The 12182-nt window shown below is 42.9% G+C and overlaps 1 protein-coding gene across 6 annotated transcripts in view; it reads left to right on the top strand.

Annotated features, from left to right (window-relative positions):
- Positions 1-12182, top strand: part of PARP4 (poly(ADP-ribose) polymerase family member 4) — a 71750-nt gene that overhangs the window by 5661 nt on the left and 53907 nt on the right. For 3 of the 6 annotated variants that reach the window (XM_015592416.2, XM_025049540.1, XM_006915837.3), the window contains 6 exons: positions 4533-4665; positions 6375-6576; positions 7854-7917; positions 8853-8928; positions 9673-9786; positions 11968-12117. In XM_015592416.2, coding sequence (XP_015447902.1) covers positions 4534-4665; positions 6375-6576; positions 7854-7917; positions 8853-8928; positions 9673-9786; positions 11968-12117 — 738 coding nt within the window. In that variant the 5' untranslated portion in view covers position 4533. Of the gene's footprint in view, positions 1-50; positions 74-126; positions 308-391; positions 907-4532; positions 4666-6374; positions 6577-7853; positions 7918-8852; positions 8929-9672; positions 9787-11967; positions 12118-12182 lie in introns of those variants that run through there. The other 3 variants (XM_025049541.1, XM_015592417.2, XM_015592418.2) reach the window with 3 other exon arrangements.

The raw sequence follows: 12182 nt of genomic DNA, 5'->3' as shown, positions 1-12182 counted from the left end.
CGGGAAGGAGCGGCTCACGGTGGGACTCTGAGTTTCTTGTTTCCCACGCGCCGAACGGCCTGTCTTCGGAAAGTTGAGTTTCAAAGCAAACTTGCAAAAAGTCCGGGAGTTGCGTGAATAATCATCATCTGACCTCAGGAGCAGTTGGGAAGGCTGTGATAGAAACGCTTAATGTGTTGAAGTTCAAAGTGGAAAACGCGGAAATTAGTTAAATAATTTCTGCGGGGGCTGAGTCGTTAAATCTGTTTCTAGAAAAATAGGGCGTTGCCCAGAGTTCAGCCTTTCTACTCTGGGCTGCAAGATGACGGTAAGCAGAAGAGCTGGAAAACGTAGCGTGATAGTTCACGCCGATGTGAGCGCGTTGCAGATCCTCTCGGCGCCCTGACTTGATCGTGAATTCAGTGAGCACTTATTAGGACCCGTCCGTGTGCTCAGAGCCACCTTAGTTGGCGCAGCAGCAGAGTGGGTGGCCTCTTTCTTCAGGGGTTCCGTAGTCCCATTAGGGAAGTGGGTGTTGATGTCATTTGAGCCCCAAATACACAAGTTGTGTCTGAAAGGCTCTTCTGTAATCCTAGGCTTTAATGGATGCGTGAGTTTTTAGTAAGCAGGCATTTACTGAATGCTTACTGTGTACCCTGGACTGTAGGGATAGAAAATAAACTAGGCACAGCCGTTGCATGGGATCTGCCCTCGGAGAGAAACTGTCAGTGTAAGGAGGAGGTAGTGACCGCAGCTGCGCCTGGGGTTGGTGCGGAGAAGGCAGGGTCTGTATGGGATGCTGGAGGGCTCCAGGGAGGCGCCCAGCTGCACCCACGGTGTCTGCGTAGAGTGGTAGGAATTCGGGTGGGAAAGGCCGAGGTTTCCCGGAGCGAGGCTGTGTCCCTAGGGCAGCCCGAAGGCTGTCAGGTAAGGAACAAACTCGGCGGGGGCGGGAGGGCGAGGGTAGGGGGCGGGGTGAATTGACTGGTGTTTGGAGGAAGCTTGGGAAGGAGGAAGAAAGAAGCTGACTGCCGGGCTTGTCTGAGGAAGCTGCTAAGTAGGGGGCCTGCAGACAGACAGACAGGCAGGGACTAGAAGTAAAGGCCAGACGGGAAATCCCCTGAGGCTCTCAGTGTTAGTTTCTCAGCTGCTCAAGATGGGCCAGGAGTTTATGTTCTACTGTTCGTACTCTGGTTTCACCACGGTGTGAATGGACTTGATGCCCCTGAGCTGTACACTTAAAAATGGTTAAAATGGTAAATTATATGTGCGGTACATCATACTGCAAAAAAGGGCTAAAAATTTATTTATACTGTTGGATCCAGTAGGTCCATTTCTGGCCATCTGTTTTCAGGAAACGGTGACAGAAACTTGACCAAAAATGTATGGAGATTTTCCTCAAAGTATATTTCTCATAATGAATAATTTTAAATAACCAAATATCTGATGACTTGGGGAAGAGTTAAATGACACAAAGATTATGTAGCCACTGCAAATGTTTTCAAAGAACATTTAGTGACATGGGAAAATTTTCATTAAAAGTTAGGATAAACTGGCTATAAAATCAAATATACAATATTAATAAGTAACAGTTTTATAAAAATAATTTATAAAGTGTAATGATACAGGCAAGAATAATATCAAAAATATGAGCAGTGGGGTAGAGAGATTATAGGTGCTTCTTTAAAAGCAACATTATCGAGGTATAATTTACATACCGTTAAATTCACCCATTTTAGTTATATGATTCAAAGATTTCTAATAAATTTACTAGGTTGTGCACCATCACCATGATCTGGTTTAACGCATTCCCACCACTGTGGCTGCTTTAAATTTTTCTTCAAAGTGATTAACTTGGGAAGGAGGAGTTATTTTTAGAAATACAAATACACAGTAATTTCCTTAATATTAGGAAATTTAAGCAAAACTGAAGAGTAATACAATTTAAAATTGAAAAGTCACATAACTTAAGAATAAAAATTACATAAACTCTTTGACTCAGTGCTATTAGGATTGTCGGACTGTTTCCTAGGGCAGTCACTGGAGTTGCCAACAAACATTTACATCTAAGGATGTACCCAGAAGCTTTATTTTTGATACCAAAATTTAGAAATAATTTAATTGCCCAACAATATAGAAATAATTTATCTATGGTACATATCTAAGATAGCCTGTATTAAAATATTTTCTAAGAATATTAATGATAAAATATTAAAGATAAAGTGCTGACATAAAAGGCAGGAATGTATTGTGAATATAGTATAATTTCAGTTTTGTTACTAATATAGTCTGTTACTGTACATGCACCTAGAGAAAGCCTGTAAGAAAAAGCAATGTTAACATGGCTCCTAGGTTTTGAGGTTATTTTGCTGTTGTACAGTTTTGTATATTCCAGATTTTCTAAGGTGAGCATGAATTACTTTTTTATTAGAAAACAGTTTTTCAAACGCCAGGTGGAAGGACTTAAGAACTTGCCCAGGACAGATGTGAACAGGTGGAGCTGAGCAGCCATGCCCACATCAGCCCGCCTGGTCCTGGTCCTGCTCCTGCTCCAGCAGTTACATTACATAGAGACTGTCCTGAAGTTGTTAGAGTCATAGAGTTGTAGTGTTTCATTTGTTGTTTGTTTTTTAACTGTCAGAGATTAAGAGCGAGATAGATTAACCTAAGTAGCGCATTCTGTTATCTTTCACAGAATCTATCATCATCTCTCCCATTTGTAAGTGATAATGAATCAATTAGACTGTAAAAGACAGTTAACACATTTGAAATTAGTGAATATTAATGCCATGAAAAGTCAGAGTTAAATCAAGAGACTTTAGTTTAACCAGATCTCACAAGAGAAAACATGCAAACCCCGAATATGTCCATTCATTGGACAGATGTTGCTAGGTCCTAAACAAGATATGCAAGTGTGGGGCGAGGATAGGGAAGGAAGGTGTCTCAGCAAGAAGGAACAGCATGTGTGAATGTCACCGGACAGGTGACCAGGTTCTTGTCAGTGTCACGAGAAAGAATTCATGGATAGGGAAGGTGACGAAGCAACAGCCTTTTATGGGAAGCAAAAGTACTCTCTTGAGAGCGAAAGTACACACTCAGACAGGAGAGCGGGCCCTACCCTGTGAGTTTGGAGGATTTATCTAGATCTGACTAAAGAGTGGAGTAGTCATAATCCTGGGTGGTCTCTTCGTGGAAAGAAGGTGGTTTCTCAGAATCAAGGAGACACCCCTTTTCTCGCCATGTTTGGGTTTTACGGAACTGTCATGCGTCAGATGCATGATGGATACAGCCTTAACCGCAATGCTAATTTATTAAAATAGCTGTATAATGAGGGAAGAATTAGGCCAAAGGTGAATGGGGCCTGATCTGCGCAAGTGTCTTTATGGGAAAGACCACCTGTGTCTCTGGGTCAGGGTGTTGTGGGCTCTGAGTTCCCCTAAGGGCCTCAGGGCTCATGGCGACCACACGTGGGCCCTGTAGGTTTCTCACCCTCCTGCTCGTATCCGTCTGTCTGCCTGCTCTAACACGAAGCCATCAAGGACCAAGCTTGGCCAGGGAAAGGGAGAGAGAGGTGCAGGATGAAGCTGGGGAGGGACAGAGGCCACGTCGGAGTACAGATGGCATTAGGGCCTCGAGGAATGGGCACCATTGCCCAGGTTAAGAGTGGGGACTTCAGCTGGCCTGGAGAACAGGACGTTCGGGCAGGGGGAGCAGGAGGAGCAGAGCCCTAATGGGACTGCGCTCAGTAGGCAGCCTTGGAGACTGGCCCCGCCCAGCTGTCCTCGAGCCTGCTAGGAACCTGCTCACTAACCTTAAACATCAGACCCGGATCCGCTTTTCACCAAACCCCAGCTGACTTTGGGCAACCTGTTTGATATGACTGGTTCTTAAAAACTGACACAGAGCTACTGTGAATTAAACCCAGTATCTCGCCATTTATTAGTTTAATGTAAAATACACATTTCTTTTGATTCAAAATATACATTTTTTTTTCTTAGAAGTAATTCTTTTTATGTGGGAATGTAAAAGAAATTAACTTCAAATGTGTGTATAAATCTTTCCATTTAAATATGTTACATATTTTTATTACAAATTGTTCAGTTTATCTCCAAAATGGCTTAACAGAAACCCACATCATAACTAATAAGCCTCTTTGAATTTACAGAAGACTCATATCTAAAAATCCATAGTTTCATTATTGCATAATGTTAATTTTAATTTAGAAATTAATGCTTCTGTATTCTTAAATCACTCGATCTGTAACTGTCAAATCTATTATATTTTCATTAAAATGTGTATTATGAGTCTCTACAAAAGGGTTTTTGGATATTATATCAGCCATGAAAGCTAGAAATTATTCTAAAACCAACATACATATTGCCAACTTAGATAATATTCAACTTTCGTGATTATAATATGATTATAATATCTTTAAAAAAATAATGCCCAACTTTCACACAGTTTTCCTATAAAATAGTTCTAAAGTCACCATCATTTATAGCCACTGAGAGGAGAACCCCTAGAGCTCTAACCTGAAATTTCTTTTCCTGCAGGATGACCATGGGAGTCTTTGCGAATTGTACCTTCTGCTTGAATATCAAGCACTTACCTCGCCAACAGAAGAAAAAGCTACAAACTGACATCCAGGAAAATGGTGGAAACGTCTCCTTTATATTAAATTCCCAGGTATTTGCAGATTTCCTATGAGCTGTATTGGCAGACATTGTTCGCGAAGGCAGCTCAGGTCATGGGGAGATGAATCGGCAGGGAAAACTGGCAGCAGGGCAGTCAGCGAAGGCAGGAGAAGCGGCACTGCCAGCAGGAAGCGGGGCTGGAGAGAGGCGGAGAGGTGAAGACCGCCCTGCCTCATCTTTTCCCGTTCGTGTGAGCTGTAGGACAGTCCCACCTGCCCTGTGAATCTGATATTAAGAGACCACAAAAGAGGATATAAATCGAAATAATTTCAGACCAGCCAAATCTGTGTCTGAAGGAGGAAAGTTAGAATGCACAGCATTTGCAAAAAAACACTCTGTACAGTCATTCACCAGCATGTCAGCACTGGAGTGACACCTATATCTGTGTGTGGCTCAAGGAAACAGAAAGAAAAATGTGCAATGTCAATTGATCTTTGTATTGTGTGTTTATTTAAAGGCGGAAAGGACCTACCTTCTCTCTCTCAAATTGTAGGCTGACAGTTTAGATATGAAATTTCATAGTGAGGTGAAATCTTGAAAATAATGAGGGCTACCCTCTTTTTTACCACCTTATCATAAGAAGTTAAAATCAAAGTTCGAAGGCATTAGGCCCTGGGCTCAGAGGCGCAGGCCTGCCCCACCCAGTGCTCTTCCCTGCACCACTCAGTCGACTGTCAGGCCCCTCAGCCTACCCTTCCTGGACCACAGCCTTGGGCTTGCCGACCGGGAGCCAGTTTGCTCTGAGAAGCATGTTCAACTCCAACTGGATGCTCGGTCCCTCTCTGGCATTTGGTGGTTTGCCCATGAATATCAGAAATGGAATGCCCTGTCTCCCTCCAATTTAGGCAGGATTGTGCTTACTTTCCTGTATGGCTTTTCTCACCTATCTGACCATTTCTGTGGATGATGAGCACACCTCTTACACTCTCTCAGTTTACTTTCTGTGTAGAGAATGCCAGCCTGGTATCTCATTTTTAGAAACTCACCTACTGGGAGTGTAGCCTTTTTATAAGTTGTTTTGTCAATATATAAACCTTTGAAACACACACAGCAGGTATTACAACAAAGGATATAGCACGATATGTAATGACAAGGAACGATCCCCAATGTAAACTGTTAAGTGGGAAAGCCAATCCAGAAGAACGTACTTAGTGTGCCGTCTGTGGCTACTCAGGGCTGTGTGCTTGCACGTGTGTTGTCACCCTAGAAGAGCCCGGGAGGGGCACCCAGGGACAGGCTACAACAGCTGCCTCTGGCATTGTCCTTTTACTTTCCAGATATTCTACAGTGCGCATATACTATTTACTGAAAAATAAGTTAAGTTTGTAAAATTTCAAATTAACAAAATGGTAATGAATACTGTTTGAACCTCCTGCTCCAAACTCCTAAGGAAAAACAAGTGTACAAAGAAGTGTGAAGATGTGAAGATGTTCAGCACAGCATTGTTTAGAGGAGGGAAAATTTGGAAACAACCTCTAGGATTGGTTAATTAATTATGGTACATCCGTACCCTTTAAAAACTTGATTTTATAAACTTTTATATAATGAGAAATTGTATTGATAAGAGTGTTCAAAATCTGAGAAAAATGATTGCAAATTACCTTCCAACAAGACTTTTCAAGGGTGAAAATTACAGATACAAATAACTTATTTAAATTTTATTTCTTCTCATGCATAATGAACTGATTCTTTTTTTCTTAGTGCACACATATAATCTCAGACAGTGCTGGTGATCTGAGCAAATATCATTTGAACTATATCCAGAAGAATCATATCCACATTGCAAACCCAGATTTTATATGGGAATCTATCAAGGAAAGGAGACTCTTGGATGTAAAAAATTACAGCCCTAACAAGTCACTGGACAGCACACTACCTCTTTATCAAGGGGCCAGCAGCTCTGGTAAGTATTTCCTGTCAGGCACCTAGTGTGTGGTAGGTGCTATAGTTTTGGTTTATCAAAGATGTTATAGACAAAAGACGATCTAGAAATATCACAGAAATAATTAGGCTTGTTATCTCAACAAATGGGCAGCAAAATAGCAGGAGACAGAAGAGTACTTGAGAATAGAAATTGACTTCTCAGTATCCAGACTAGTGGAGTCAGAGTCAGCATGCCGACAAGAACACTGGTATTGTCAGAAAAGTTGGCGTATAATTTCAACTGGGAGGGAGAAGAACCTTTGTGTTAAAAAGGTATCACAACTTAATGACTGGAAATTTTATGACCAGCATTTTGCTAAAGAAGTTCTTTCCAAAAGAACCACGTCTCCCCTGGACCCAGATTTTAATCTGGCCAAGAAGAAAGCCTTTGGATTTAACAGGTGCTCTCCCCAGGGGACACGTCAAAAGTCCAGCCATCCCATTAAGTATTAATTGTAGAAGCACACGGCATATGTTAGAGAGCATCTGGTATGAGATCAGCCGTGTTATTTATAAAAGTGTTAGACAGCCAAGTGTTTCGCTGTGGCAGAGCCTCTAGACAAATGCTTGTCCGGAAATGCTGTCATCGGACTTTCTTGCTATCTCAGAAAATGGTAGCTGAAAAAAAAAAGGCAGGATGATAAACTTTTATACTCATTTTGCAACATGCAGAATAAAACTGCGAGTCAGAATCACTATAAATACACTGATGACTTTTGAATTCTTGATAGCATAATTGAAACTGGAAAGAAATCCTTGCATTAAAAGAGTCATACCTGTATATCATGATGATGCTGTGGGGTTCCTCAGCCTCACCTAGGAACCCCGAATTTCCCTCCTCTAACGAGAACACATCTGTGGCCCAAGGGTACCGGGGAGCACATTGCAGCCCTGTGCTGCATGAGAAATATGTTTCAGAACTACCCTCGCCATGATCTTCAGAGGAAAATGCCACTTGAAATTGTCTGCCTAACAATGAGTTTTAAATAATACAGACTATATTAGAATTTTCTTCACATGCCTATTAAAATAGGATTATAACGGTACGTTTTTACTATCTTTTAATCTACCTCCTTTCCCACTGTATTGTCCATAGATTGCCAATAACTGTAGCTAATTTAAGGACACCTTAAGAAAATAGAACAGCATGGCAAATATGACCCGCATTCAAGAATCTTCACAATTTCAGCATTTATTGTGTACCAACTTTAATAATCTTTGCATAGTGAACAAGTGTTTTATTTGTTTTAATTTTAGAAGTGAAAACAGACGATGGATGCCTGGACAACTCCGCAGAGACAGGAGGCGTGGAGCTCACTAAGTAATCTTCTGATCCTTAGGGCTCGACAGTTTGTAAACTGTTAAAAACCTCAGTCACAGTATTAAAATGCTGTTAGTACATCAGCATTTTTTGTAGTATTTTAATTTCTCTTGCTTATCTCACTCTTTATTGAGTTTTTACTTATTTAGGATTTTCACTTCAACTAGTATAGCAATACTTATTTTATCTTCTCAGTATTATATGAGACTGGATGTAATTGTGACAGTGACTTGAGAAAAGGAAAAACCACTGCTGACGAAGTCTGAGCAGTCTGCCCACTCCGTTCCCTTACTGGAGAGCCTTAGAGCAAAGACTATAGTTACTCCATACCTGGTATTTTTAAAAATGGAAATAGTAACCTTCCAAAACGGAGTGTGGGTCTGCAGTACCACATGGCTTCTTCAAGGTACCCAGGACTGCAGTATTGATTAGGCGTCATATTTTGCTTTATTTTACTTGTTAATAGTAGTGCTAAAAGAGAACAAATACCAAAATTTAAAGTACAGATTATGAGACGCCTGACACCTTTATTTTAAAGGGGATTGTCTGTAGCTCAGAGAGGCGTGTGGCTGTGTGGAGTGACACGCATCTAAGGGTCCATCCCGGAGTGAACACAGGCTGCCTGTCTCTGCAAGGAGCTGTTTTCTCCAGCGCCTGGGCCTGTGTCTTTCAAGCTTCTGCTTCTACTTTATGCCCCCGCTTCCAGCATAGACACAGTGTGCAGCATCAGAGCTTTAGAATGATAGAATGACATAAAGGAGGAATCCAGCTCGTTCCACAAGACCGTTTAACCATCTTTAGCACATCAAAGGAGGCATTAGGAACTCACAGCGCATTTGGCATGGGATCAGGAGAGCGATAAGAAAAGTTTTATGAAAATTCTGTTAGTCTAAAAATTGATTTTAATGTTAAAATTTTAATTATACAAATTTCAGGTTTTATACAGAGAATGTTGAAATTCCTCATTTTCCTCAAGATTTTGAAGTTGCAAAATATAACGCCTTGGAAAAAGTAAGAGTCCGATTTCTATTTGGGAAAAAAGAACAAAACAGTGTCTTCTGATTATTTTTCTTGTTTCATTTTCTCGTTGTTTCGAAAAATTGCACATATCCTGAATAACATTCTTTAATATGTGAGTTGATTTTTAATAGTCAAGAAAATTTCTACATTCAAAATTTAGTGTTTACTTTTTCTAGTGTTTTTATTATAAAAGCAATACATGCTCATAATAAAAATATAAACTACAAAATATTAATATGGCATTAAAAATAAAAGTCCCCTCCTTAACAGCTTTTTGTATTTTAAGAGTAGATTTGACACCAAGTTATTTACAGCATGTTGAATTTCCATTATTTTTTATTAAAAAAAAATCAATTTCCTCCAACATCATAGAAATGCAGATTAACTCTGGCATTCAAAATGATACTCCATTTGTATTCTCTAAGTATTTTAATAAAATGTAATTTGAAAATAACATTCCCTCTGTGTTAAAGAAGATATGAAAAATGGTACAGTTTAAACACATACAGATATATCTATAGTAAGACTATAGGAGGGAATATACCAAAATAGTAATAGAGGTTATATAGCTGTAGTATGATTACAGGTGATTTTTATTTTTTCTTTATTCCTTGTGTATTTTCCACATTATATCTCCAAATGAGCATGTATTTTTTTATAATCAACCTTTTTAAAGAGCACGTGTGGTTTGCTCTGCAGTGAACGTAGCCGATGAACAACTGGGCTCTTTTCCAGGTGGGAACGGAGGGAGTCCAGGACATCGCAGTGCTGGAGCTGCAGTGCCCCCAGGACCCCGGGCACCCCACCTTCCGCATCTCCGCGTGCTTCCACCCCACAGGGGTCACCGAGGTAACCTCTCCATGTTGATTCCTGCGTGTTTATCGCCCTCCTTCACTAGCTCCCTTAACGTTGGCCCGTGAACCAGCCAATCTGTTCGCCTCTTTCTTTCTCTCTGGTAAATAGTTTTGAAAAGTGGAAATGTGTCCCATTTGGAATGTGGCAGCACAGGGACCTTCTCAGAGGAAGACTCACTGTGCAGGGTACCTGCTCCTGTTCTGAGTCAGTTAGGAAAACTTTCCTGATGTACCCACCTCTGAGAGCAATCCCGTCACGCACCTTGTTAAAGGTGCCAACCAGTCTGCTAGAGGCCAGGACCCAAAGATGAGAAGTACTCGTACTGCTTCTCAGAAATTGCCACCTGGGAGGAAACGACATACCCATGACTGTAACCCGCGGTGGCAGAAGCAAGGGTGAAACATGCGTGAAGTATTATGGGCTCGGACCAGCAGGGGCCATGACCTTGGTGCTAGATCAGTGTCAAGTCAAGGGCATGGTTCCAACTCAGAGCAATTTTGAAACAAAAATAAGTTCACAACCAATACCTGAAGTGCAAAGAAAATGCTGCCACACCTGTCAGGCTGTCTTGTCAGGACATTCAGCTTACGGGCAGGAAGCAGCTGGCCCCGGCGCTGCTCAGTGGGGTGGGTGGTCTTCACAGCAGGTCACTCCGACCCTGGACACAGTTCGCTTTGTCCCCACCTGAGGTGTCAGCTCTGGACAAGGCAGGCGCACGTTGGGGCACGGGACCCATCCGACATGGAACCTCCCATAGGAGTCAGACCTGTCGCGGGCCTGGGTCTCCGGTGCCCTGACTGGAGTCCCTGCTTTTGGGGACACCACGGCTCAGGTTTCCCACGCTCTACATGAGCTCCATTCCCTGAACTCCCAGGTGTCATGCAATTGGTTGGTGACAGGTTACTGTCACCCAGGCGGTTTCGCCTGCTCTTACAGCTGGTGTTCCACCCTCACGCTTCCATGGGAACAGATGAAAGTTCGGCCACGGTCATATGTGTCAATAGGAGAAAAGGTTTGGTGAATCTTTTACCCAAAAATGTAGGCTCTCTTTTTGTGGAGGATTTAGACATGTGGATAAAAAGTAAGTAAAAATCAGGTTGAAAACCATGATAGAATAAGTTATGATTGTTCTCTTCATTGAGGAAGAGGATGCTGACATGCATAGGCCACCTGCCAATTCCTGCTCTGTCTGGTGAGGAGCCGAGCCTGCACGCCTCCTCCCTGTGAGCCTCTGACAGCTCGGCAGGCAGGTGGTGGCGAGGCCTCCCCCTCCGCAGAAGCGACCCTCGGGTCACCAGCAGGGGAGGCTGTTCTGCAGGGAGGCTCTTCCAGCTGGCCTCCTTTGCTTAACCATTTAGACGGGCGTCTTCCAAAATCAGTTAGCCTCTGCCTTCCCAAATGCAGTAACTCGAACAGGAGTCCTCCTTTCGCCAAGTTTAGAGGTGTCCTGTAGCCGCCAGTCTGGGGTGGTTTATCTGTCATCATAGCTGCTTCTCCTGGGGCTGTGCACCCAGAGCCAGGGCTTGGTGACACCTCCTGAGGGGACAAGGCTCCATGTTCTCCAAGGCTAATGTTGGGGTGACTGTGCCCCACGGGCTGGGGCAGGGATTCCCTGGAAGAACAGAAATGCCCACGGCAGGCTGACAAGGTAGGCCTGGTGCCTGTGGAGGCCTTGTGCCGCCATCAGCGCTGTTGGCGTGACCTGAGAGCTTGCCTGCCCTCCTCGCCGGCCGCTGTCACTTCATCCTTACTGTGCGCCCGTCTCTAACGACACCGCATTCCCGAGGTGTTTTTCTTGTCCAACCCTCCCTCCCAGTTTATTCTTCTCAGTTCCAAAAGGCTGAAAGTCACACTCCAAAGCTGATTAGAACCGGCTGTGAGGTAGGACCGCGCAGCCTCTGAGTGCGTGCTGAGTGCCTCCAGCAGAGCAGATGCTGTCTCTGCCCGCCGTGTGTGCTCAGGCCCTTCCCTCCTTTTGGGTTCTAGGCTGCTTTGTGAAGAATTGAAGACTTGAGTAAATCTTTGGAAAAACTAGTTTCTCAGCTTCTTCATGGTAGGGACCAAATGCTTTACTTGTGTTTCTGTCCCTGGTACATAATAGGTGCTCAACAAAGACTGACATTATGTGGCTGTGCCCTCACATCCTAACACACTGCTGTGTACTCTAATTCACAGACCAGAAGGCAGTTCTTAGTGAGGCCAACCTCTGCAGATGCAAGTGAGTGCTATGAAAATTACATCGAAGAGCTGAAGAAGCAGGGATTTCAGCTAAGAGAACATTTTACCCCCGAAGCCACCCAGTTAGCATCTGGAAAGTTGCAAGCAGTAAGATCGATTTATCCATGTCGTTTTGCGTTATTGATTGAATATTTTAATAGAACGCAGGAGGA

This window comes from Pteropus alecto, unplaced genomic scaffold (assembly GCF_000325575.1).
Source record: "Pteropus alecto unplaced genomic scaffold, ASM32557v1 scaffold16, whole genome shotgun sequence".
NCBI classification, from domain to species: domain Eukaryota; kingdom Metazoa; phylum Chordata; class Mammalia; order Chiroptera; family Pteropodidae; genus Pteropus; species Pteropus alecto.
The sequence above is the reverse complement of the archived record's forward strand: the minus strand, read 5'-3'. Positions and strand labels throughout refer to the sequence as shown.